The sequence below is a fragment of the Pelophylax lessonae genome, assembly GCF_965119305.1.
Source record: "Pelophylax lessonae genome assembly, chromosome: 6".
Lineage (NCBI taxonomy): Eukaryota > Metazoa > Chordata > Amphibia > Anura > Ranidae > Pelophylax > Pelophylax lessonae.
The window spans coordinates 118,008,078-118,028,776 of record NC_138773.1 but is presented as its reverse complement, the minus strand read 5'-3'; the positions used below and the strand labels follow the sequence as shown (position 1 = coordinate 118,028,776).

Here is a 20,699-nt window from a genome sequence, read left to right as displayed (position 1 = left end):
TGAGACCTCCGAGGGGAAGTTGGCCCCTCGCTTTCTCTTGCAGCCTCTTGGGACACATCGCAGGTCCCAGGAGATTGCGGGACCATTCACGGGAGGTAGAGCAGCTCGCATATGCACAGGGGCTAGTTGGCTGTGAAGCCGCAAGGAGTTGCAGTCATTTGCCCAAAGTTTAAGATGCCAGGACCCAAAGACCGACAAAGCCGGGTTTGGTGAGGACATTGCCAAGTTCTGGGACACGCAAGTGTGATTTTAAAAGTACTTTTTTATTTTCACACAGTAAAAATCTTCTTTAATAAAAGCAAAGTTCTCTACTACTCAAGTGTACTGAACTCCACCAGGTGGATGTAGAGAGGACTCCAATGACAAATTAGACTGAGCAGAGGACAAGATTTCAGGTTGCAGACACCAGGCTGGGAAAGGCTTGTCCGCAGAACCAGAAGTGCCCGTTTTGGGCTTACCATTCTAGGGTCTCTTGGAGCCTCCCGAAAAGTTACGGGTGGATCTCGAGCCCTTTTCCTGCGATCCAGACGGACGAAAGGGCCGCTTGTGAGCTGAAAAGACGGGACCCCACTTAGGGCGAGGTTCCTTGCCCTTGGCTGTCTGCGGAAACAATGTACTCTTGCCTCCCGTAAAGCCCTTTAATAATCTCTTCCAAAGAGGTACCGAACAATCGGCCACCTACAAAAGAAAGATCAGTCAGCACCATTTTAGAAGCCTGGTCAGCCGACCAGTACTTCAACCAGGTCATGCGGCGAAGGATCACAGCCGTCACCAAAACCCTGCTGGCAAAGGGGGCCGCATCCAGGGATGCATCACAAATATACTGTAACCCCTGGATCAACTAATCCGCCAGCTCAGAAGGTTGTTGACTCCCCTCCAGATCCTGGCGCAAAATCTATGCCCATTCCGTTAAAGTCTGGGGTACCAAGGTGATAGCAAACACCGGTCTCAAAATTGACCCAGCCACAGTGGAGGTACTGGACTAGAGCCTCAGTTTGTTTGTCCACGGGGTCCTTAAAGGACGGAGCATCCTCCACCGGCAAAAGTGTGGCCATATTTAGGCCTGGAAACCTGAGAATCCACTGACAGTGGAATCATTAGTTTCTTCAGAAGAGACTCCTCAAAGGGATACCTCCTCGCAAAATGCTTATGTACACCAACCATGCATTTCAGGGAACCCCACTGACTAGTGACAATCTCGTCAAAACAGGAAGGAAAGGGAAACACCTTAGTCACTTTGTAAGATTTGTGGGTCACAAACTGCAGAGTCGCCAATTCAGCAGCAGCCAATTTTAAAGTTTTCCGCACTGACACAATCAGAGCCTCCACCATCGCTTTTTCATACGCGGTTGCAGAGGAGGACTCATCCTCACTATTCGAGCACTCAGCGTGCTTGGACGCAGACCCAGTGGGCTGACTCTTGTCCGGGGCGGCCAAATCCACCTCAGATTCTGAGGAAGCAGAGGATACAGGTAAAGTCGTGGGGCGCTTCTTGCCAGGCCTCCTATGCAGGGTCATATCCACTTTGGCTACTAGCGACTGCAGGGTTGCCGTCATGGCAGACTGAGACCCAGAGGGTCCCGCAGCTTCCAGGAGTGGATCGGGTGGTGAAACGCGCTCCATAGGCTCCATGACTATAAAGGGTTAAATTGAAACCAATTTGGGGGCGGGGGAAACAGGAGGCCCCTTCCCCCTGTGCACCGCTGGGGCACCCCAAGAATCAGCGCACCCGCATCGCTGTATACAGCAGAGGAAAGATAGAGTACCCCCAGAGACTCTCCACCCGAGCTGGAGAGCGCCTAAAACGGTCTACTACACTGCTGGAAAGAGGACGAGGAAATGCTGACCTGACACTAGAGGCCCCCCACAGTCTCAGCACTGCATCAAAATATAGGAAAATGACCGCCATTAAAACTAAGGAGAAACCAAAAAAACTCTAAGGGGATGATCCATGTCCAGGGTGCCCCAGTGCACACAGATCTGATAAAACACATCAAGTTGCAGGGACCATTCTCCCTGATCCAGCGTCTGACCACCGAATTCCTCAGTTTTCTACGCCAATATTGTACATGGCAGAGGGCCAGCAAGTAAAGTTTCGTCCACCAAAGAATGCGCAAGAGCTCCAGTGTCACTGCTGCACTCCTCATACCAACTTGGTGGTTGGCATAAGCCACCACCGTTGCATTGTCCTGATGGGGCGCCCACAAAGAAACTCAATCCACCGCTCCAGACATAGCCGGATCGCCCGACGTTTCAGGACATTGATCGTCAGTCAAGCCTCCTCTGGCATCCAATGACTCTGAGCCAGCCCCGACCACAGGACTCTGCCCCCAAGCTGGGCAGGCTGGTGTCCGTCGTGACTACCATCCAACAGAGGAAGAACTTCCCAGCCTGAAGAGGAGAGCCAAGCCACCAGAGATGAGAAGCCTTTGCCAACTGACAAATGCAAATCTGTTGGTTCTAGGACAGAGGAGACTTGTCCCACTTGGAGAAGCTTTCTTACTGCAAAACCCTCAGCTTCGTAGGTGGATACCAGGAGACAAAGTACCTGCATAGAAAATCACAGGGAAGACCGCCTGCAGGACAGCAGCTATTTCACTGCCTGAAGTTTTCAAAGTTTGTCCATTGTGTTGGAACCCATTGGCTTTCGATGAGGCAAGAATCAGACCAAGATCCTCCAGCCTCCTGGTTAGTGTCAGAGAGGACTCGTGGAGGTTCAGGATCCAAAAAAATTCCTAAAAAGCGTGCATCGTGATTGCCCTGTTGTCCATGAGTGCAGAACAAGTTTCCATTCACAGGAGAAAGTCGTCCAAATAGCCAGTCACAGCAACCCCCTGTTTTCTCAGCCATGCCAGAACCAGTAAAAATTGGGGTCTGCCATAGATGGGAATGTGCAGGTATGCATCGTTGATGTTTATGAAAGCAAGGAATTCCCCCTAATTAAGGGAGACCAGCACCAAATAGATGGATTCCATCTAGGAACTACTGCACCTTCAGAAAGCAATACAGGGCATTGAGGTCCATAATCCGGTGAACTCTCTTTCTTCAGAGCCATAAACTGCTTGGAATAAAACCATTGAAACCTCTCCAGGTCTGGAACCAGGGTAAAAAGCTCCCTAAGGTAGCATATGCTGCACTGCCCTGTAAAGAGCCCACAGGTGAGACAGGGAGAGATAAAGATTGGAAGGAAAGAATTTCTCTGGCGGACAAGAATAAAATTCTATCTTGTATCCAAATAAAATTTGTTCATGGACCCAGTTGTTGGACAACAGTCAGGTCCATGGCCCCCGTAAACCAGTGAAGTCAATCTACCACCCTGAAAATTGGTGGGGGGCAAGCCTTCATGCGAAGGACTAGTCAGTCGCCTTTGTGAGCTTGTGAGGTCAGGAGCACTTTGCACCACCCATGGGAGCCTTGAAGGGCTTGGATGCATTGTGTGTGGAACCAGGGGAACAAAAAAGCCTCTTGTGTGCAGAGAAAGAAGGATCATGCTTACAGCGAGGTTCCTTACCCTTCTTAGCCGGTGGGAGAAAGGTACTCTTTCCACCAGCAATGTTCTTGTTAATGTCATCAAAGAGACAGTTTCCCTGGAAGGGTAGGTCCGCCAAGGCCTTTCTAGATGTCATGGCTGCACTTGAGCAAATAACCCACCAAAGCACCACCGCTGAAATGAAGAGCTTGTAAAAGAAATGGGGCCGCATCCTAAGATGGATCAAACATATACCGAGGCACTGGACTAACTATTCTGCCAGTTCCCTTAAACCAGAGGCACCTGCCGTTTACCCAGACCTTGGAGTAAGAGCTCAGCCCATTCAGGAAGCGTCTGAGACAAAAGGACCGTAGCCGACACCAGAGTGCCGAACTGGCCATTGTAAAGGTAGCACGGGCAGCCAATTCCACCTTTCAGTCTGCAGCATTCTTTGGTATCATGGTTGCATGGCATGATGTGTCTTGCATCTGCTGCATTCATTTTCCTTAGCCACAGTGTCTATGGTCCTCCATGTTACCCATTTTGTTGTGCTTCTTCAGAAGAGCTTGAACAGCACATCCTGAAACCCCAGTCTGCTTTGAAATCTTTGCCTGGGAGAGACTTTGTTGATGCAGTATAACTACTTTGTGTCTTTTTGCTATGCTCAGTCTTCCATGACCTGTGACATGAAACTGTCCCCCACAACCTCACCTTAGTAGGAGAGTTTGACTGTTCAGTTATACAGCTGTTTTAGTTAAGCAGTCTTACTTTACAGCATTTCTTCACAACTACCTAACAATTTTTCACAGTAGTATAACCCCCCCCCCCCCCCAAAGTTTTAATTTATTGTGGAAAAGTACCCAAAGCACATTTGGTATGCAGCAATAAAAACACTGTCAAAATTTACAAACACCTTCCTTACTGTACTAAAATGTATGTGTGTCCCCATTGAAACATTTTTCCATCACTTGTTGCCCCAGAAATAACCCCAATAGGCAGATACATAGTAAAAACTCCCTGATAGGACCTAGGCAAAGTCCATAACCACAAACCTGTGCTGCAGTGTATGAGCAGGATGATCTGGGGCTTCTGCTCCTTCCAAGAAGGTAATCTCCTCCATGAGTCGGGTTTGCAGCTTTTCCACCTCTGTCAGTTCTTCGTGTAAGTTTAGATATTCCTCCAAGCTACTGTCTAGCTTAGGCAGGACACTTAGCAGCTCATCCCGGTTCTTAAACCAGTTCACCTGTAAAAGGAAAAGTATTAATCTACAATATTGAGAGTCAGAGGCCTCACAGTAGGCAAAAAGAATAAACTTTAGGGAAAAAAGGTCAGCACCATCAAGCAAATAGGTAAAACGATAAAAAGTTAAACAGGCCTGCTTTTTATTTTCCTCTATCATTGTATCTTTGGTTGAAGAGTTTTCATTCTTTATAGGAGTGAATCGGGAAACAAAGTCACAAACTTGACTACCATTTTAGATCCACACTAGTCACTGATACACAACTGTCAACAAAATGTTTTACCCATATAAGAACGTGACATATATTTTCAAGTACAGAACAAGACAGTAAGGCATACCATGGGGGTAAAATGATGCTACTGTAAGGTTACTGGGCACTGGCAAAAAGTTTTCTGGAACCACCTACAGTGCACCCTTTATAACCCCACCTACTTTGTGAGACTTTTGGTTTACAGCAAGCAATAAGGAGAAACAGAAGGCAGAGGTGATGGACCTGTGTCCGGTACCAAGATACGGAATATGCTGGTAATTGAAAATTCCTACTATCCTAATAGTACATTACCGGAAAGGAAGTCATTGACTATGGGACCTCTCACAGCAGTAAACTGAGGGTGAGCAACATTTTAGCAAGTGGCAGCAAACGGGACCGCAAACACAAAGGGTCGTGGACCTAAAACACTCAAGACGGCAGCTTGAAGTACCTTGCAGCCAAAGCTGGCATCCACAGAGGCCTGAAAATCTACCCGGTAAACTTTGCAAAATAGATGAACAAACTGTACACCTGCTCAACCTGGTTCTCATTTCAGCTGTATGGAGAGAGATGCTGGAGCTCAGAAGGACATGAGCTCTTCAACTCTAATAATTGAAACCTAAATCCTGCACATGGTATTCCATGCCAGAATGTTTTGGAATGCTACAATTAAGCTGCTATGATTGGCTGAAAAAAGGTGAACTATTTTTTTTCTTTTTTAATGAATTTAATTTCAGTAAAGTATTTTGAAATGGAATGGCACGTGAGGCATACATTTTGGAAAAAAAAAAAAATGAAAAACTGCTCAAACTCACGTTATATTATAAACCAAAAAGGTATTGTTAAAATGCTTTATTGGCAGCTATGGCATTTTTAACTCAGGCTGCAAAGTCTGAAAGGGGGCACTGCCTGTCAAACTCATCCATTGAGAACCACGGGCCAAACACTTGTGGTGTCGGTGCAGTCCTGTCAGAAAGCATAAAGTGTAGCTATGTCACCACTAAAGCAGCAATGCTTAGTGGCAAACACCCACTAAAATTAAAAAGTCAAAACGTTACAATATGTTACCCACCGCCTTAACCTGTACAGCATTCTTTGGTGAACTACACTTGTTGTACCACATGCCAAAATAAGTGGCAAACACAGGATTCAGTGTATGAAGCAAGCAGTACAGGCTGGCCCCACTGCTGTGGTGTTCAGGTATAGTTTCCAAAACGTACATCGAGGGTAACCAATCCAGAAACTGCTAGTAAGCGCTGAGGCAATAAATCTTGATGGAAATATCTAAAAGAATTGTTTAGAAAGGTTCATAACTTAAAAGTGGAACTGCACCCAAAAGGGGAAATTCCGCTTTAAGGACTTGTCCCCCGCTCCTCTTGCACAATTGGCACTTTTGAGGAGCGGGTACCAGATTTTGACAGGTACCCGCTTCAAACTTGTGTTCTGAGCGCCGTGGCGCTCGGCAATGGAAGTTTTCCTTTCTCCCTCTCCCTGCAGTCTTATTCAACACTGACAGGTCCCAGAAGACTGCATTCACCACTCATGATGCGCAGCAGAACTTGCGCATGCACAGTAGGCATCCCGCTGTGAAGTCGCAAGCTGTCACAGCCGGGTGCTCATAGTGAATACGCCGTCGTGTGGGACCGAAGACAGCGGGTGAGACTGCCTGGGGTGAGCTCACCACTGGATCGTGGGACAGGTGAGTGGCTGTTTTTTAAAGTCAGCAGCTACACTGTTTGTAGCTGCTGACTTATTTTTACCACAGATGGCTGGAGCTCCGCTTTAAAGGCACTAGCAAAAAACTGGAGTCCCACAGAGTGGGTAGGGTTATACGAGGGTGCACTGGGAGCATTCTCAGCAAAGCCACATTCTATGACTTCTTTCCCTGTGTACTGTATGATTAGAATATAAAATTTAAAACCACAATCTGTTAAACCCACAAACCAAAACAATATAATTTAAAAGAAATGTTACCTTTATTTCAGCCACTCTGGAGGAAAAGAGGCTTTGTGTGATCTCTCTTTCCATTTCTCTTTTGTTTTGCTTGCTTTCAGCCTGTTGTCCTCCTCCGCCATAGACAGCACCTGCAAATCCCGCCTCTCCCCCTGCAGTCCAGTCCACAAGAGGGTCATAAACAAAAGCCTCAAGCAATGTCAGTAAGGTCTCTCTTCCTCTTCTCATTATATGGAGGACCTGATGTCAAAACACAACCTCATATGTTAACAGAACTACGCAAGCTTAGCTATTCAAAACAAACTAGATAACATCTAAAAAGAATGCAAAAGGCAAAAATCAAGGCACGAAGGAAGGGCCTGGTCATTCAACGCATGGTGCTTCCAGGCTTTTAGGCAGGATGGGGCTGATCGCTTACAATAGAAGTTTTTTGCCCAGGCTTTGGGGATTCCACTCACTGACTACATATGATTTTAAATAATGCGAAATTCAAAGCTACACATTGTTTTTAACCTTCTGGAATCAATTGACTGAAGTAAATTGTATCCTAAAAAATAGCCATTATAGTAACAGAACGTACTGGGAGTGAATAAAATTCAAATTGTGACATTTTATCAGTTCTGCTAACTTTCAAGTGTCAGAGATGCCGATGTGGGTAAAGATCAAACAATTCCCTTCTAAATTAGAATTAACCACTTCTAGCCCGCCCTATTACAAAATGACGGCGGGAATGTGGTTGAGTTATCCTGACCGGACGTCATATGACAGCGGCCAGGATAACAAGCTGCTGCGCGCTCCTGAGAGAGCGCACCGCAGCGATCGGGCATGTAATGTGTCCCTCGGACACAGCGCATACCCGATCAGAGTAAACAGCCAATAAAATTGACTGTTTACCACGTGATTGACTGTGTCCAATCACAGCCGGTCACAACAATAACACTGGAAAGCTGTTACTACTGATCTGAGCTGTTCTCCTCACACACACCGATCGTGTGAGGAGAATAGCAGAGATCAGTGATCAGTGAGTACATTTACTGTCTAATTTTAGTAAAAAGTGCACTACACAGCCCCCCCCCCCCAATAAAGAGAACCTGTCACCAGTGTCACAGCCCATCTGGATCTGTCAGAACATCTGGATCTGTGGATCTGTCATCACATCTGGATCATCTGTCAGCACATCAAACAACCCGCCAGTACCCATAAGTACCACCAGTACCGCCAATACCCACCAGTACCGCCAGGACCCACCAGTACCGCCAGGACCCACCAGTACCGCCAGGACCCACCAGTACCGCCAGGACCCACCAGTACCGCAAGGACCCATCAGTACCGCCAGGACCAATCAGTACCGCCAGGACCAATCAGTACCGCCAGTATGGCAAAAAGGCTTTTCACAGCACAGGAGGCATTTGAAATAATAGCCGAGTCAGGTGATGAGAGCGCCGGGGAGCTCGCATCATCTGCTACTGGTTCAGAATATGAGCCAGTGGAGGATAGTGGATCGGACCTTGAATCCGAGGAGGAAACAGTCCGTCCTCCTAAAAGGATAAGGAGAGTAAGCCCAGAACACCATCCTTCAACTAGCAGCACCAACACCGCCGCAGCTAGACCCCAAGAAGAGGAGCCCAGTACCAGCACTGGAATAACTAGTGCAACCCTAAGAAGCCAGGCCCAAACCCACCTTCCCGATGCCCTGGCAAACCCCGTATGGTTGCCTGCCAGCTCAGGAACAGCGATAATCCCCCCTTTCACCGCACAGCCAGGTGTGCAGCCCAACACTTCAAATTTTTCCCTATTAGATTATGTTTATTTGTTTTTTCCCCAAGACTTGCTGGAGTACATTGTGGACCAAACAAACCTTTACGCAGATCAATTTGTTGCCTCCAACCCCGATTCTTCCTATGCCCGCATGTTCAATTGGCGCCGTCTTACAGTGGACGAATTTAAAATATTTTTGGGACTTACACTCAACATGGGTCTAATAAAAATGAAGTCCATGCCTACTGGTCCAGCCACCCCATCCACCACATGCCTCTTTTTTCCACTGTCATGTCCAGATCAAGGTATGACATGATCATGCGCTTCCTCCATTTCAGTGACAATTCACAGTGCCCTCCCCGAGATCATCCCAACCACAACAAATTATATAAATTGCGCCCCCTAATAAATTATTTTTTACAAAAATTTGCTGAAGTGTATGTCCCAGACAAAAACATATGTGTGGATGAATCCCTTATTCATTATACTGGCCGGCTGCACTTCAAGCAATATATCCCAAATAAGAGAGCCAGGTATGGGGTGAAAATGAACAAATTATGCGAGAGAGCCACTGGGTATGTCTATGCCTTTCGTGTCTATGAAGGCAAAGATTCCCAGCTCCAGCCCCTCGAATGCCCAACATACATCGGAACCAGTGGGAAAATTGTCTGGGACCTGGCATACCCCCTGTTCAAAAAAGGATACCATCTTTATGTGGATAATTATTACACCAGTCTTCCCCTTTTTCGTCATCTATACCTGGAAAAAACCCTGGCCTGTGGTACCAGCAGAAAAAATAGGAAGGGATTCCCACAACCTTTGGTCCAAAAAAATCTTCAACGGGGGGAAACCGCATTTATGAGGAATGAGGAAGTGTTGGCCATGAAGTGGAGGGACAAGAAAGATGTCTACATCTTGTCCACCATCCACAATGACACCGTGGTGGAGATTCCCCGAAGACGTGGCCCCATTACAAAGCCTGAATGCGTCCACGAATACAATTTGTTCATGGGGGGGGGGGTGGATTTAAATAACCAGATGCTGCAGCCCTATTTATCAACCAGAAGGTCCCGTTACTGGTACAAAAAAGTTGCATTTTACCTTTTTCATATGGCCATGTACAATTCCTTTGTCTGCCATCAAAAAACACCCGGAAACCCACACCATTACTACCTCAAGTACATTGAAGAAATCATCACTGCCCTAATATACCAACAAGGACCGGCCCCAGCAAGCATTCGCTCGGATAGTGTGAGTAGACTTCACGAGCTACATTTTCCCTATAACATTCCCCCCACAGAATCAGGAAGAAGGCGCCAAAAGAGATGTCGTGTGTGCAGCAGAAATGGAATTAGAAGAGACACTAGTTATCATTGTCCCGATTGTCCCTCCCAACCTGGCCTATGCATTGGAGATTGCTTCAAAATCTACCATACAGCCATAAGTTTTTAGATCCCCTTAATTTTAAGACTGCCATTTCCCATTTTGAAATACCTGTCCAGATCACCATGCTACCATGTTTCTACGTTACCAGACCCTGGCCTGTTTACCGACGATGCATTTGCCTGCCGTTTTAAAAACCAAGTTTCTGAAATCCATGTGTACCGACCTCAGCCTGTTTACCGACGATGCCTTTGCCTGCCGTTTTAAACCAAGTTTCTGACTTCCAAGTGTACCGACCCGGCCTGCTAATCAACCACGCTTTTTGCCTGCCACTTGGACTGATCTTTTGCCCTTCTACTTCAGTAGACAGGGGTCTCACATACAGGTCCTTCTCAAAAAATTAGCATATTGTGATAAAGTTCATTATTTTCTGTAATGTACTGATAAACATTAGACTTTCATATATCTTAGATTCATTACACACAACTGAAGTAGTGCAAGCCTTTTATTGTTTTAATATTGATGATTTTGGCATACAGCTCATGAAAACCCAAACTTCCTATGTCAAAAAATTTGCATATTTCATCTGACTAATATAAGAAAAGTGTTTTTAATACAAAAAAAGTCAACCTTCAAATAATTATGTTCAGTTATGCACTCAATACTTGGTCGGGAATCCTTTTGCAGAAATGACTGCTTCAATGCGGCGTGGCATGGAGGCAATCAGCCTGTGGCACTGCTGAGGTGTTATGGAGGCCCAGGATGCTTCGATAGTGGCCTTGAGCTCATCCAGAGTGTTGGGTCTTGCGTCTCTCAACTTTCTCTTCACAACATCCCACAGATTCTCTATGGGGTTCAGGTCAGGAGAGTTGGCAGGCCAATTGAGCACAGTAATACCATGGTCAGTAAACCATTTACCAATGGTTTTGGCACTGTGAGCAGGTGCCAGGTCGTGCTGAAAAATGAAATCTTCATCTCCATAAAGCTTTTCAGCAGATGGAAGCATGAAGTGCTCCAAAATCTCCTGATAGCTAGCTGCATTGACCCTGCCCTTGATAAAACACAGTGGACCAACACCAGCAGCTGACTGAAGCTGACTGTGGGTATTTGACACTGGACTTCAGGCATTTTGGCATTTCCCTCTCCCCAGTCTTCCTCCAGACTCTGGCACCTTGATTTCCGAATGACATGCGAAATTTGCTTTCATCCGAAAAAAGTACTTTGGACCACTGAGCAACAGTCCAGTGCTGCTTCTCTGTAGCCCAGGTCAGGCGCTTCTGCCGCTATTTCTGGTTCAAAAGTGGCTTGACCTGGGGAATGCGGCACCTGTAGCCCATTTCCTGCACACGCCTGTACACGGTGGCTCTAGATGTTTCTACTCCAGACTCAGTCCACTGCTTCCGCAGGTCCCCCAAGGTCTGGAATCGGTCTTTCTCCACAATCTTCCTCAGGGTCCGGTCACCTCTTCTCGTTGTGCAGCGTTTTCTGCCACACTTTTTCCTTCCCACAGACTTCCCACTGAGGTGCCTTCATACAGCACTCTGGGAACAGCCTATTCGTTCAGAAACTTCTTTCTGTGTCTTACCCTCTTGCTTGAGGGTGTCAATGATGGCCTTCTGGACAGCAGTCAGGTCGGCAGTCTTACCCATGATTGCGGTTTTGAGTAATGAACCAGGCTGGGAGTTTTTAAAAGCCTCAGGAATCTTTTGCAGGTGTTTAGAGTTAGTTAGTTGATTCAGATGATTAGGTTAATAGCTCGTTTAGAGAACCTTTTCATGATATGCTAATTTTTTGAGATAGGAATTTTGGGTTTTCATGAGCTGTATGCCAAAATCATCAATATTAAAACAATAAAAGGCTTGCACTACTTCAGTTGTGTGTAATGAATCTAAAATATATGAAAGTCTAATGTTTATCAGTACATTACAGAAAATAATGAACTTTATCACAATATGCATATTTTTTGAGAAGGACCTGTATATGTGAGGGGCTTCAGAAGAGAGTTAGGAGTATAGAAAAACCGTTTTTGGTTTTCTGTGTTCCCATAACAGGGTCTGGAGTCCGGAGGCTTCAAAGCGATTTGGGTGGGAGAAGCCTCTACCCCTGTCCCCATTCTTTCCTGACAGAGGCCTAAGCGTGATGGTCCTTCCTGCTGCCTGGATCAATATTTTGGCTGTGTTGAACATATCGCTGCATATAATGACCCAGGACTTTATAGACCACATCTCTGCCTGCTACCTGGACCAATGCTTGGCTGTGCTGACACTATCCCTGCTTGCTGCCTGTAATGACTATGGACAGTATCCCTGCTTGCTGCCTGTAATGACTTTGCACAGTACTCCTGCCTGCTGCCTGTAATGACTATGGACAGTATTTCTGCCTGCTGCCTGTCCGATTGCTTTTGCTGTCACGGACCACATCCCTGCCTTCTACCTGGATGCTCTCCTCTGTGGACCACTACTAAAACCACAGGTAATCTTTTGTTTACCCTTTGCTCAGCAGAATATATTTTGGGGTGTAATTGGTATGTGCATGCTATGTGTTAGAAATATGAAGGGCCTTCAAAAATGTAATAGGTTGTCAGGAAATTAGATGTAAAATGCATGCTCCTAGAACGTCTGAAGGTGTCTACTTGGATGTTGGGTCTCGGTTTATGGCCAGGCGGTGTAAAAGTCCCACACATATGGTATCGCCATACTCAGGAAGAGTGGAAGAATGTATTTTGGGGTGTCATTTTTGCTATGTACATGCTATGTGTTAGAAATATCCTATAAATTGACAACTTTGTGTAAAAAAAAAATAGGTTTTCATTTTTTTCCCACATTTTCCAAAAACTTGTGGAAAAAAATGACATGTTCAAAAGACTCACAATGCCTCATAGAATATACGTTGGGAGTGTTTTCTTTCCAAAATGGGGTCATTTTGTGGGCAATTCCATTGTCCTGGCCAGTCAGGGCCTTCAAAAGTGTGATATGTAGTCAGAAAGTTATAAGTGTATTTATGCTCCTAGAACGCTTGAAGGAGCTCCCTGGACGTTGGGTCTCTGTATGTGGCCAGGCTGTGTAAAAGTCTCACACATGTGGTATCGCCATACTCAGGAGGAGTGGCAGAATGTATTTTGGGGTGTCATTTTTGCTGTGTACATGCTAGGTGTTAGAAATAGTTTATAAATTGACAACTTTGTGGGGAAAAAAAGAAAAAAAATTTCTTCTTCATTTTCCCAAGAATTGTGGGAAAAAATTAAAACTTCAAAAAACTCACCATGCCTCTTACTAAATACCTTGGACTGTCTACTTTCCAAAAAGGGGTCATTTGGGGGGTATTTGTACTGTTCTGACATTTTAGGGCCTCAAGAAAGGAGATAGGCCGTTAGTACATCAGGTGTGATCAATTTTCAGGAATTGGTACCATAGCTTCTAGACTCAATAACTTTCACACAGACTAAATAATATACACTAATATAGGTTATTTTTACTAGAGATGAGTAGCAGTATACATTTTGGCCAAAATGTATGAAGAAAAAATGGAATTTTTGTAAAATCTTACCTGTAAAATTCCTTTCTCTGAGTCCTCCGACAGTCGCCGCCTCTTCATATTCATCACATATGGGGTATTAGACTTTGCTCCGAAGGAGTAGCTAGGCAACAGAATATGTTAACAATAAAGCTTTAACATATCCTACCCTCAAGGGGTGGTCCCCTCAGTCAATACCCTCCTACTTCCTGCAACCATATCTCAGTTTTAGTGGAATAGCAGTAGAGTATACATTCAAACCCCAAAAGAGGGGCGGGGGAGGCGACTGTCGGAGGACTCAGAGAAAGGAATTTTACAGGTAAGATTTTACAAAAATTCCGTTTTCTCTTACGTCCTCCGACAGTCGCCGCCTCTTCATATTCGTCACATATGGGGACGTCCCAAAGCAGTGCAAACATGAGGGGTGGGAAACGCATCCGCGCCGAAAGGCAACGCAGTCTCCACATCAAAGAAAGGAACCTTACCAAAGGAAGGAAACCAGCTGGGCAACAGCAAAAAGAAGTGCTCAACAGGAGCAACAACCCAGGAAAAGACAAAAAAACCAGGGGATACAAAAACTATCCCAACAGCCAGGAGTCCCCAACAAGGGACCCTATGGAACAGCCGCACTAAGAACCTTGCGGCCAAAGGAAGCATCCGCCGATGCCTGAACATCTACTTTGTAGAATTTTGTGAAAGTGTGCACGGTCGACCAAGTCGCCGCCTTACACACCTGGGCTACAGAAGCCCCATGACGGCAGGCCCAAGACGTACTCAGAGATCTAGTAGAGTGCGCCTTCACAGGTACAGGGGGAACCTTCCCCTGCAAAGCATAGGCCTGTTCAATGGTCTGCCTGATCCATTTGGCGATGGTAGAGGCCGAAGCCGCCATGCCCTTCCGAGGACCCTCCGGAAGAACAAACAAGGAGTCCGTCCTACGAAAAGACTCAGTCGATTTAAGGTAAACCCTTATCGCCCGAACAACATCCAGAGAGTGCAATCTCACCTCCTTTGGATGTTTAGGCTTCGTGCACAACGAAGGCAAAACAATATCCTCGTTAAGATGGAATTCCGAAACTCGTTTCGGCAGAAAAGAAGGATTAGGTCGCAAGACCACCTTATCCAAATGAACAACCAGGTACGGAGACTTGCAGGACAAAGCCGCCAGTTCCGACACTCTGCGAGCCGAAGTGATCGCCACCAAAAAGGCGACCTTTTTGGACAACATAGACAACGAGATCTCCCTGATCTGTTCAAAAGGAGCACGTTGTAACACAGATAGAACAAGATTCAAGTCCCAAGGGGGCAAAGGATCCCTCCTAGGAGGAACCAGATGCCGCACACCCTGAATAAAAGTGCCAACCAAGGAGTTGGAAGCCACGGGACGTTGAAACAGAACGGCCAGCGCAGACACCTGACCCTTTATCGTAGCCAGCGCCAAACGCTGATCGACACCCGTCTGAAGGAAAGACAGCACACGGGAAACCGAGTACGTGCGGGGTGAAAACCCCCTGGACTCATACCAGGCAAAATAGGCCTTCCAAGTACGGTAATAAACCTTCCCCGAGGAAGACTTCCTCGCGTTGATCAAAGTATGAACGACCTCTGGAGAGAGACCCTTCTCCTTCAGGACCTCGGTCTCAACAGCCAGGCCGTCAAAGCCAGCGACTGTAAAGCAGGATGGTAAATCGGTCCTTGAGACAGTAGATCGTCTCGAAGAGGCAGACGCCAAGGGGCGTCGACCGCCAGATTCACGAGGTCTGCGTACCAGGACCGGCGAGGCCAGTCCGGTGCCACAAGAATCACCGTGCTGCGTTCCGAGTGTAACCTGCGAAGGAACCTGGACAGCAACTGAATCGGTGGAAACGCGTACATCAGCCTGTACTGATGCCACGGGGCCACTAACGCGTCCGACGCGTCTGCCCGAGGGTCGCGCGTCCTTGCCACGAACCTCTTCACCTTGTAGTTGAGGCGAGACGCGAACAGGTCCACATCTGGAAGACCCCACTTCGCGCACAACATCTGGAAGACAGCCGGGTGGAGAGACCATTCCCCCTGATCCAGGGTCTGGCGACTCAGATAGTCCGCCTGCCAGTTCTCCACTCCCGGAATGTGAACCGCCGTTATCGCCGGGACATGAGTCTCGGCCCAAGACAGAATGTCGGCCACTTCTCGAGCCGCTCGGGCACTCCTGGTGCCCCCTTGGTGGTTGATGTAGGCCACCGCCGTGGCATTGTCCGTCTGCACCCGAACCGGGCAGCCCTGCAGCCGGTCCGTCCAGCGATGAAGACAGAGCCTTATCGCACGCAATTCCAGAATGTTGATCGGGAGGGAAGACTCCCCCTCCGACCAGGTCCCCTGGGCGGACAGAACGCCCAGAACACCACCCCAGCCCGACAGGCTGGCATCCGTGGTGATTATCGTCCACGAGATCGGACGAAACGACTTGCCCCTGGACACCAACGGGGACTGGAGCCACCACAGAAGGTTTTCCCTGGTGCGATGACTCAACGAGATCTGAAGATCCAGAGATTGAGGTCGCCCGTCCCACTTGGACAGGATCTCCGCTTGGAGACCCCGCGTGTGAAACTGCGCGAAAGGAATCGCCTCGAAGGCCGAGACCATCAATCCCAGACATCTCATACACGTCCGCAGAGACGAGTGTGGAACGTCCCTGAGGGACCTGACTTCCTCCTGAAGAGTCCTGAGTTTGTCTTCCGGCAGGAAGACCTTCGCCTGCACCGAGTCCAGTATCATTCCCAGATAGGGGAGACGAACCGACGGACTCAGTGTCGACTTTGGAACATTTATCGTCCAACCAAACTCCTGCAGAGTTTGCATTGTGACAGACAGGTCCTTCTCCAGACCCTGTCTGGTCGCAGACCGAACCAGAATGTCGTCCAGATACCCCAGGACAGAAATGCCCTGGGCCCTCAATAATGCCAGAACCGGTGCAAGCACCTTGGTGAAGACCCGCGGAGCCGAGGCGAGACCAAAGGGCAACGCCACGAACTGGTAGTGATCCTCCGCAATGGCAAATCGAAGGTATCTCTGATGACCCTCGAATATGGGGATGTGAAGGTACGCATCCTTCAAATCGATGGAGGCCATGAATTCCCCCGGAACCAGGGCAGCCACCACCGAGCGCAGGGATTCCATGCGGAACTTGCGAACCCGCACAGAGCGGTTCAGAGGCTTCAAGTCCAGAATCGGACGAACCTTGCCCTCCTTCCTGGGCACGGTGAACAGATTGGAATAAAACCCCCGAAATCTGTCCCGATGAGGCACCGGAACCACCACTCCCTGAGCCCTCAGGTCCCGCACCGCCAGGTGCAGATCCCGCAGGCGCTCTGGAGACAGTTGAAGATTTGAGGGAAAAAATCTGCTCTCCGGCCGAGAGAGAAACTCGATCTTGTAACCAGATCGAACGATTTCCAGAACCCATCTGTCCCGCACACGGGCCAACCAGGGCTGAAGAAAACCGAGCAAGCGTCCCCCCACCCCAAAACTGGGTGAGGGCGCCCCTTCAGGCCGAACTGTTATGGGCAGCAGGTCCGGATTGGCCGGACTTCTGTTTCCCAGACCAGGGCTTCTTCTGAGAGCCTTGGCCTTTGAACGGTTTGCCCTTGTAGTGCGGCCGAAAGGCACAAAAGGACCCCTGAGGGGGCCGAAAATTAGCATGCTTCTTCCCAGAAGCCCCCTTAGCCTTGGGGAAATGGGGCAAGAGAGTGCTCTTACCCCCGGTGATCCCCTTAATCAACACATCCAGGGACTCCCCAAAAAGGCGAGACCCATCATAAGGTAGATTGGCTAAGGTCTTACGTGAAGATTGGTCCACCGACCAACATTTCAACCAAACCAGGCGGCGAGACAACACCGCCACGCTGTGCACACGTGCAGCCAACGGAATCAGGTCCAGGTCCGCATCACACAGATACATGACACCCTGGTGGATCTGATCCACCATATCCAGGGTCGCCGCCGAGGCCGAATCGGCCACTAGGACGCGCCTAAGCATCTGCGTCCAACTTGCGATCGCCTGGGCCGCCATGAGAGAAGCAAACAGAGCCTTAAGCATAGAGCCCGTAACAGAATAAGTATGACGGGCAAGAGACTCCAGTCTCCTATCCGTGGCATCACGGAAAACAGGGGAACCCTCTGCAGGAATCGCAGTGGCTTTGTTCAAAACCGCAATTGCATGATCCACTGGCGGAGGCACACACCACCGTTCATCAGTGGCAGGCGAGAAAGGATAACGCAGCTTGAATTTACTTGGTACCGCAAAAGGCTTGCGCAGATCGCGCCATTGATCCTTAACAGCGCGCTGAAAATCAGCATTGCAGGGAAAAACCTGCGGCGTCCTGCGTTTTCTCTGCGTCCCATAAGCCGCCAAAGCAGCGGGGGGACACACTTCGTCCTGCAAACGTAGCGTCTGCTTAATGGAAGCAATCAACTCATCCATGATTGCAAGCTCTTCAGGCGAGCCAGGGGGAGAATTATCAACCCCCTCAACTTCAGCCTCTACCTCAGACCCCACTAGATCAAGAGAGGAGCGGGACCCCGATAGGGGGGTCCCTGCCAGAACAGCCCCATCACCTTCACCCTCAGAATCAGAGGACAGAGCAACTCTGGGCCGTTTAGTAGATTGAGCAGCCACCAGCATTTGCACCTGGGCAGCAAGGCCAGCCACAATAGCGGCTAAATCCCCCCCTGGGGGGGAAACAGCGGTCCCCTGGCTTTCCACCAATACTGTAGGAAACTTGCCCTCCTGAGAATCCATTGCCCCTGTAATGCCAGACAACCAAGGGTTAACTGCCCCCTTTTAGCAAGCGCGGCAAGCGCAGCCCACCGCACCACACTCAGGCACAATGAGACCCCCACAGGGAATATACAAACTGAGTACAGGCAATGGATAACAAGAACAGAAGGATAAAACCTGAGGAGACCCCGCTGCTGCTGCTGCCTCGATCGGTGTTCCAGGAGAGAGGAAGTGATGCTGCCAGGGCGCTCTATGTAAGCCTATGGAGGCTACAAGAAAATGGCCGCCGTGCATGTAAACCACGGAGCGGGCGCCGGTAAAATGGCGTCGTTTGGCGCCGAAAACGCCGCTCCACAGTGCATAAAAAACACACACATTACATCCCAATATAAGGATACATGTTAGATCGCCACAGCGATCGCTGTATATGCCCAAACATGCCAAGAAAAAACATGCCCCACAGCACACAGCACCTCACACTGCCCAGCCTGACACACACAGTGTCATACAGCTCCCCCCCCCCCCCTTGCAGCCCACAGCATGCAGCCGAGAGATAGGGAGACAAGCAGTGTGATTAAAGGCAGGTTACACAGTCCCAGACTGAGACCCCCCCAGACAGACAGGTCCCCACATAAATACACTTACCTCACATGGCGTGGGGAACCCGCACAGGCGAACAAGCCGCTGCACATGAGGCAGGGAGAGTCGCAATTCAAGACGCACATAATGGAGGTTAAGAAACCGCACAGCGTCCGGTGAGGTAGCCACCTCACCAATCATCCCTGCACCGAACAGGGATGGGTCGTTCACTGTGCCAGGAGCGTTACCTGGCTGAACGCTCGATGGCAGACTGGGAAGCCACTGACCCACGACCTGCGACCAGGGGGATCAGCCCGAGACCCAGTCCGCATGATCCTCTTCGTCCGAAGAACTAACTAATGCTGACAAAAATAACAGCTAAGTAAAGGTAGAGAGAAAACTCAAACAAAATATTAAAAAGAAGAAAGAGTCTGGGACAAAAAGTCCCAGCACAGAGAGAGCCAGCCACTCCTGACAAGCTAGACATTAAAACTGAGATATGGTTGCAGGAAGTAGGAGGGTATTGACTGAGGGGACCACCCCTTGAGGGTGGGATATGTTAAAGCTTTATTGTTAACATATTCTGTTGCCTAGCTACTCCTTCGGAGCAAAGTCTAATACCCCATATGTGACGAATATGAAGAGGCGGCGACTGTCGGAGGACGTAAGAGAAATTAATTTTTTGCAAAATGTTTTAATAGAAACTAAAAAAAAGTGTTTTTTTTTCACAATTTTTGCTCTTTTTTTGCTTATATCACAAAAAATAAAAAAAAACCGAGTTGTGATCAAATACCACCAAAAGAAAGCTCTATTTGTGTGAAAAAAATGATAAAAATTTTGTTTGGTTACAGTGTAGCATGACTGAGCAATTGTCATTCAAAGTGTGAGAGCGCTGAAAGCTGAAAATTGGTCTGGGCGGGAAGGTGTTTAACTGCCCTGTATTAAAGTGGTTAAACCTCTTATTTTGATGATAGGCCGGATGCCTTGGGCCAAATCTGGTGAAAAAAAAAAAAAAAAATAGGCATCCCCTAGCTTTTCTAAAAAAAAAAAAAAACCTCATTGTCAGTATTACAGGGTGTTCTATTATTCATTATTACAGTGCTGGGCTCCAGTGCAGACATTCAAACAAAGCCAGAAAAAGTATCACCCCATATGTAAAACTGCAGAGTAGTGTAATTTATTCTTTGTTGAACCTAGATGCTAAAAATAGCATGTCCAACCACCACCTTACACAGTAAACTAAAACTTCCTATATGGAAGGATACACATAATGCTTAGTGACCATCCTCCTGGAGGCAGGATAGGTATGTTGGGTTCCCAATGAACATTCTGAAAAATCAATTTTAAGCAAAGCTATAACAAATTGGCATGACGTATTTTCTGGTGTTCATTTTAGGCATTTTTATACGTATTCCTGCCCATGTGTTTGCGCATATGGGCGCAAAATACTAACCGGGAACTCAGATGTTTGAATTCCTTCTGTTACTTATAACACAGCGCTTGTTTTTGTGCCTGTGTGTACAGGCACATTGTAAACAACGGGCTTAATTTTAGATCAGTTAAAATAAAATAAAAGAACATATGCCTGAAAACTGAGTGTTTTAAGGTAGCAATGTGCAAGAGGCCATAAGTAAAAGTATTGTATGTACCTGCTCACAAGACAGACGAAAAACTCCCTCCACCCCTGTCACGCCCAGTGCACTTTCAATATTTTGGGTCATTCGGAAGGGAACCTTTTCAGGAACACGTAGGCTCTTCCCTACAAAAAATAACATACAGGATAAGCATTCAAAAA

The 20,699-nt window shown here is 47.7% G+C and overlaps 1 protein-coding gene across 4 annotated transcripts in view; it reads right to left on the bottom strand.

The window, feature by feature from the left end:
- SMG1 (SMG1 nonsense mediated mRNA decay associated PI3K related kinase) overlaps positions 1 to 20,699 on the bottom strand; it is a 795,166-nt gene that overhangs the window by 172,303 nt on the left and 602,164 nt on the right. For all 4 annotated transcript variants that reach the window (XM_082260927.1, XM_082260924.1, XM_082260925.1 and 1 more), the window contains exons 44-46: positions 20,554 to 20,663; positions 6,934 to 7,152; positions 4,522 to 4,712 (exon numbers count right to left, since the gene is read on the bottom strand). In XM_082260927.1, the coding sequence (XP_082117053.1) occupies positions 4,522 to 4,712; positions 6,934 to 7,152; positions 20,554 to 20,663 (520 nt within the window). The remainder of the gene's footprint in view (positions 1 to 4,521; positions 4,713 to 6,933; positions 7,153 to 20,553; positions 20,664 to 20,699) is intronic.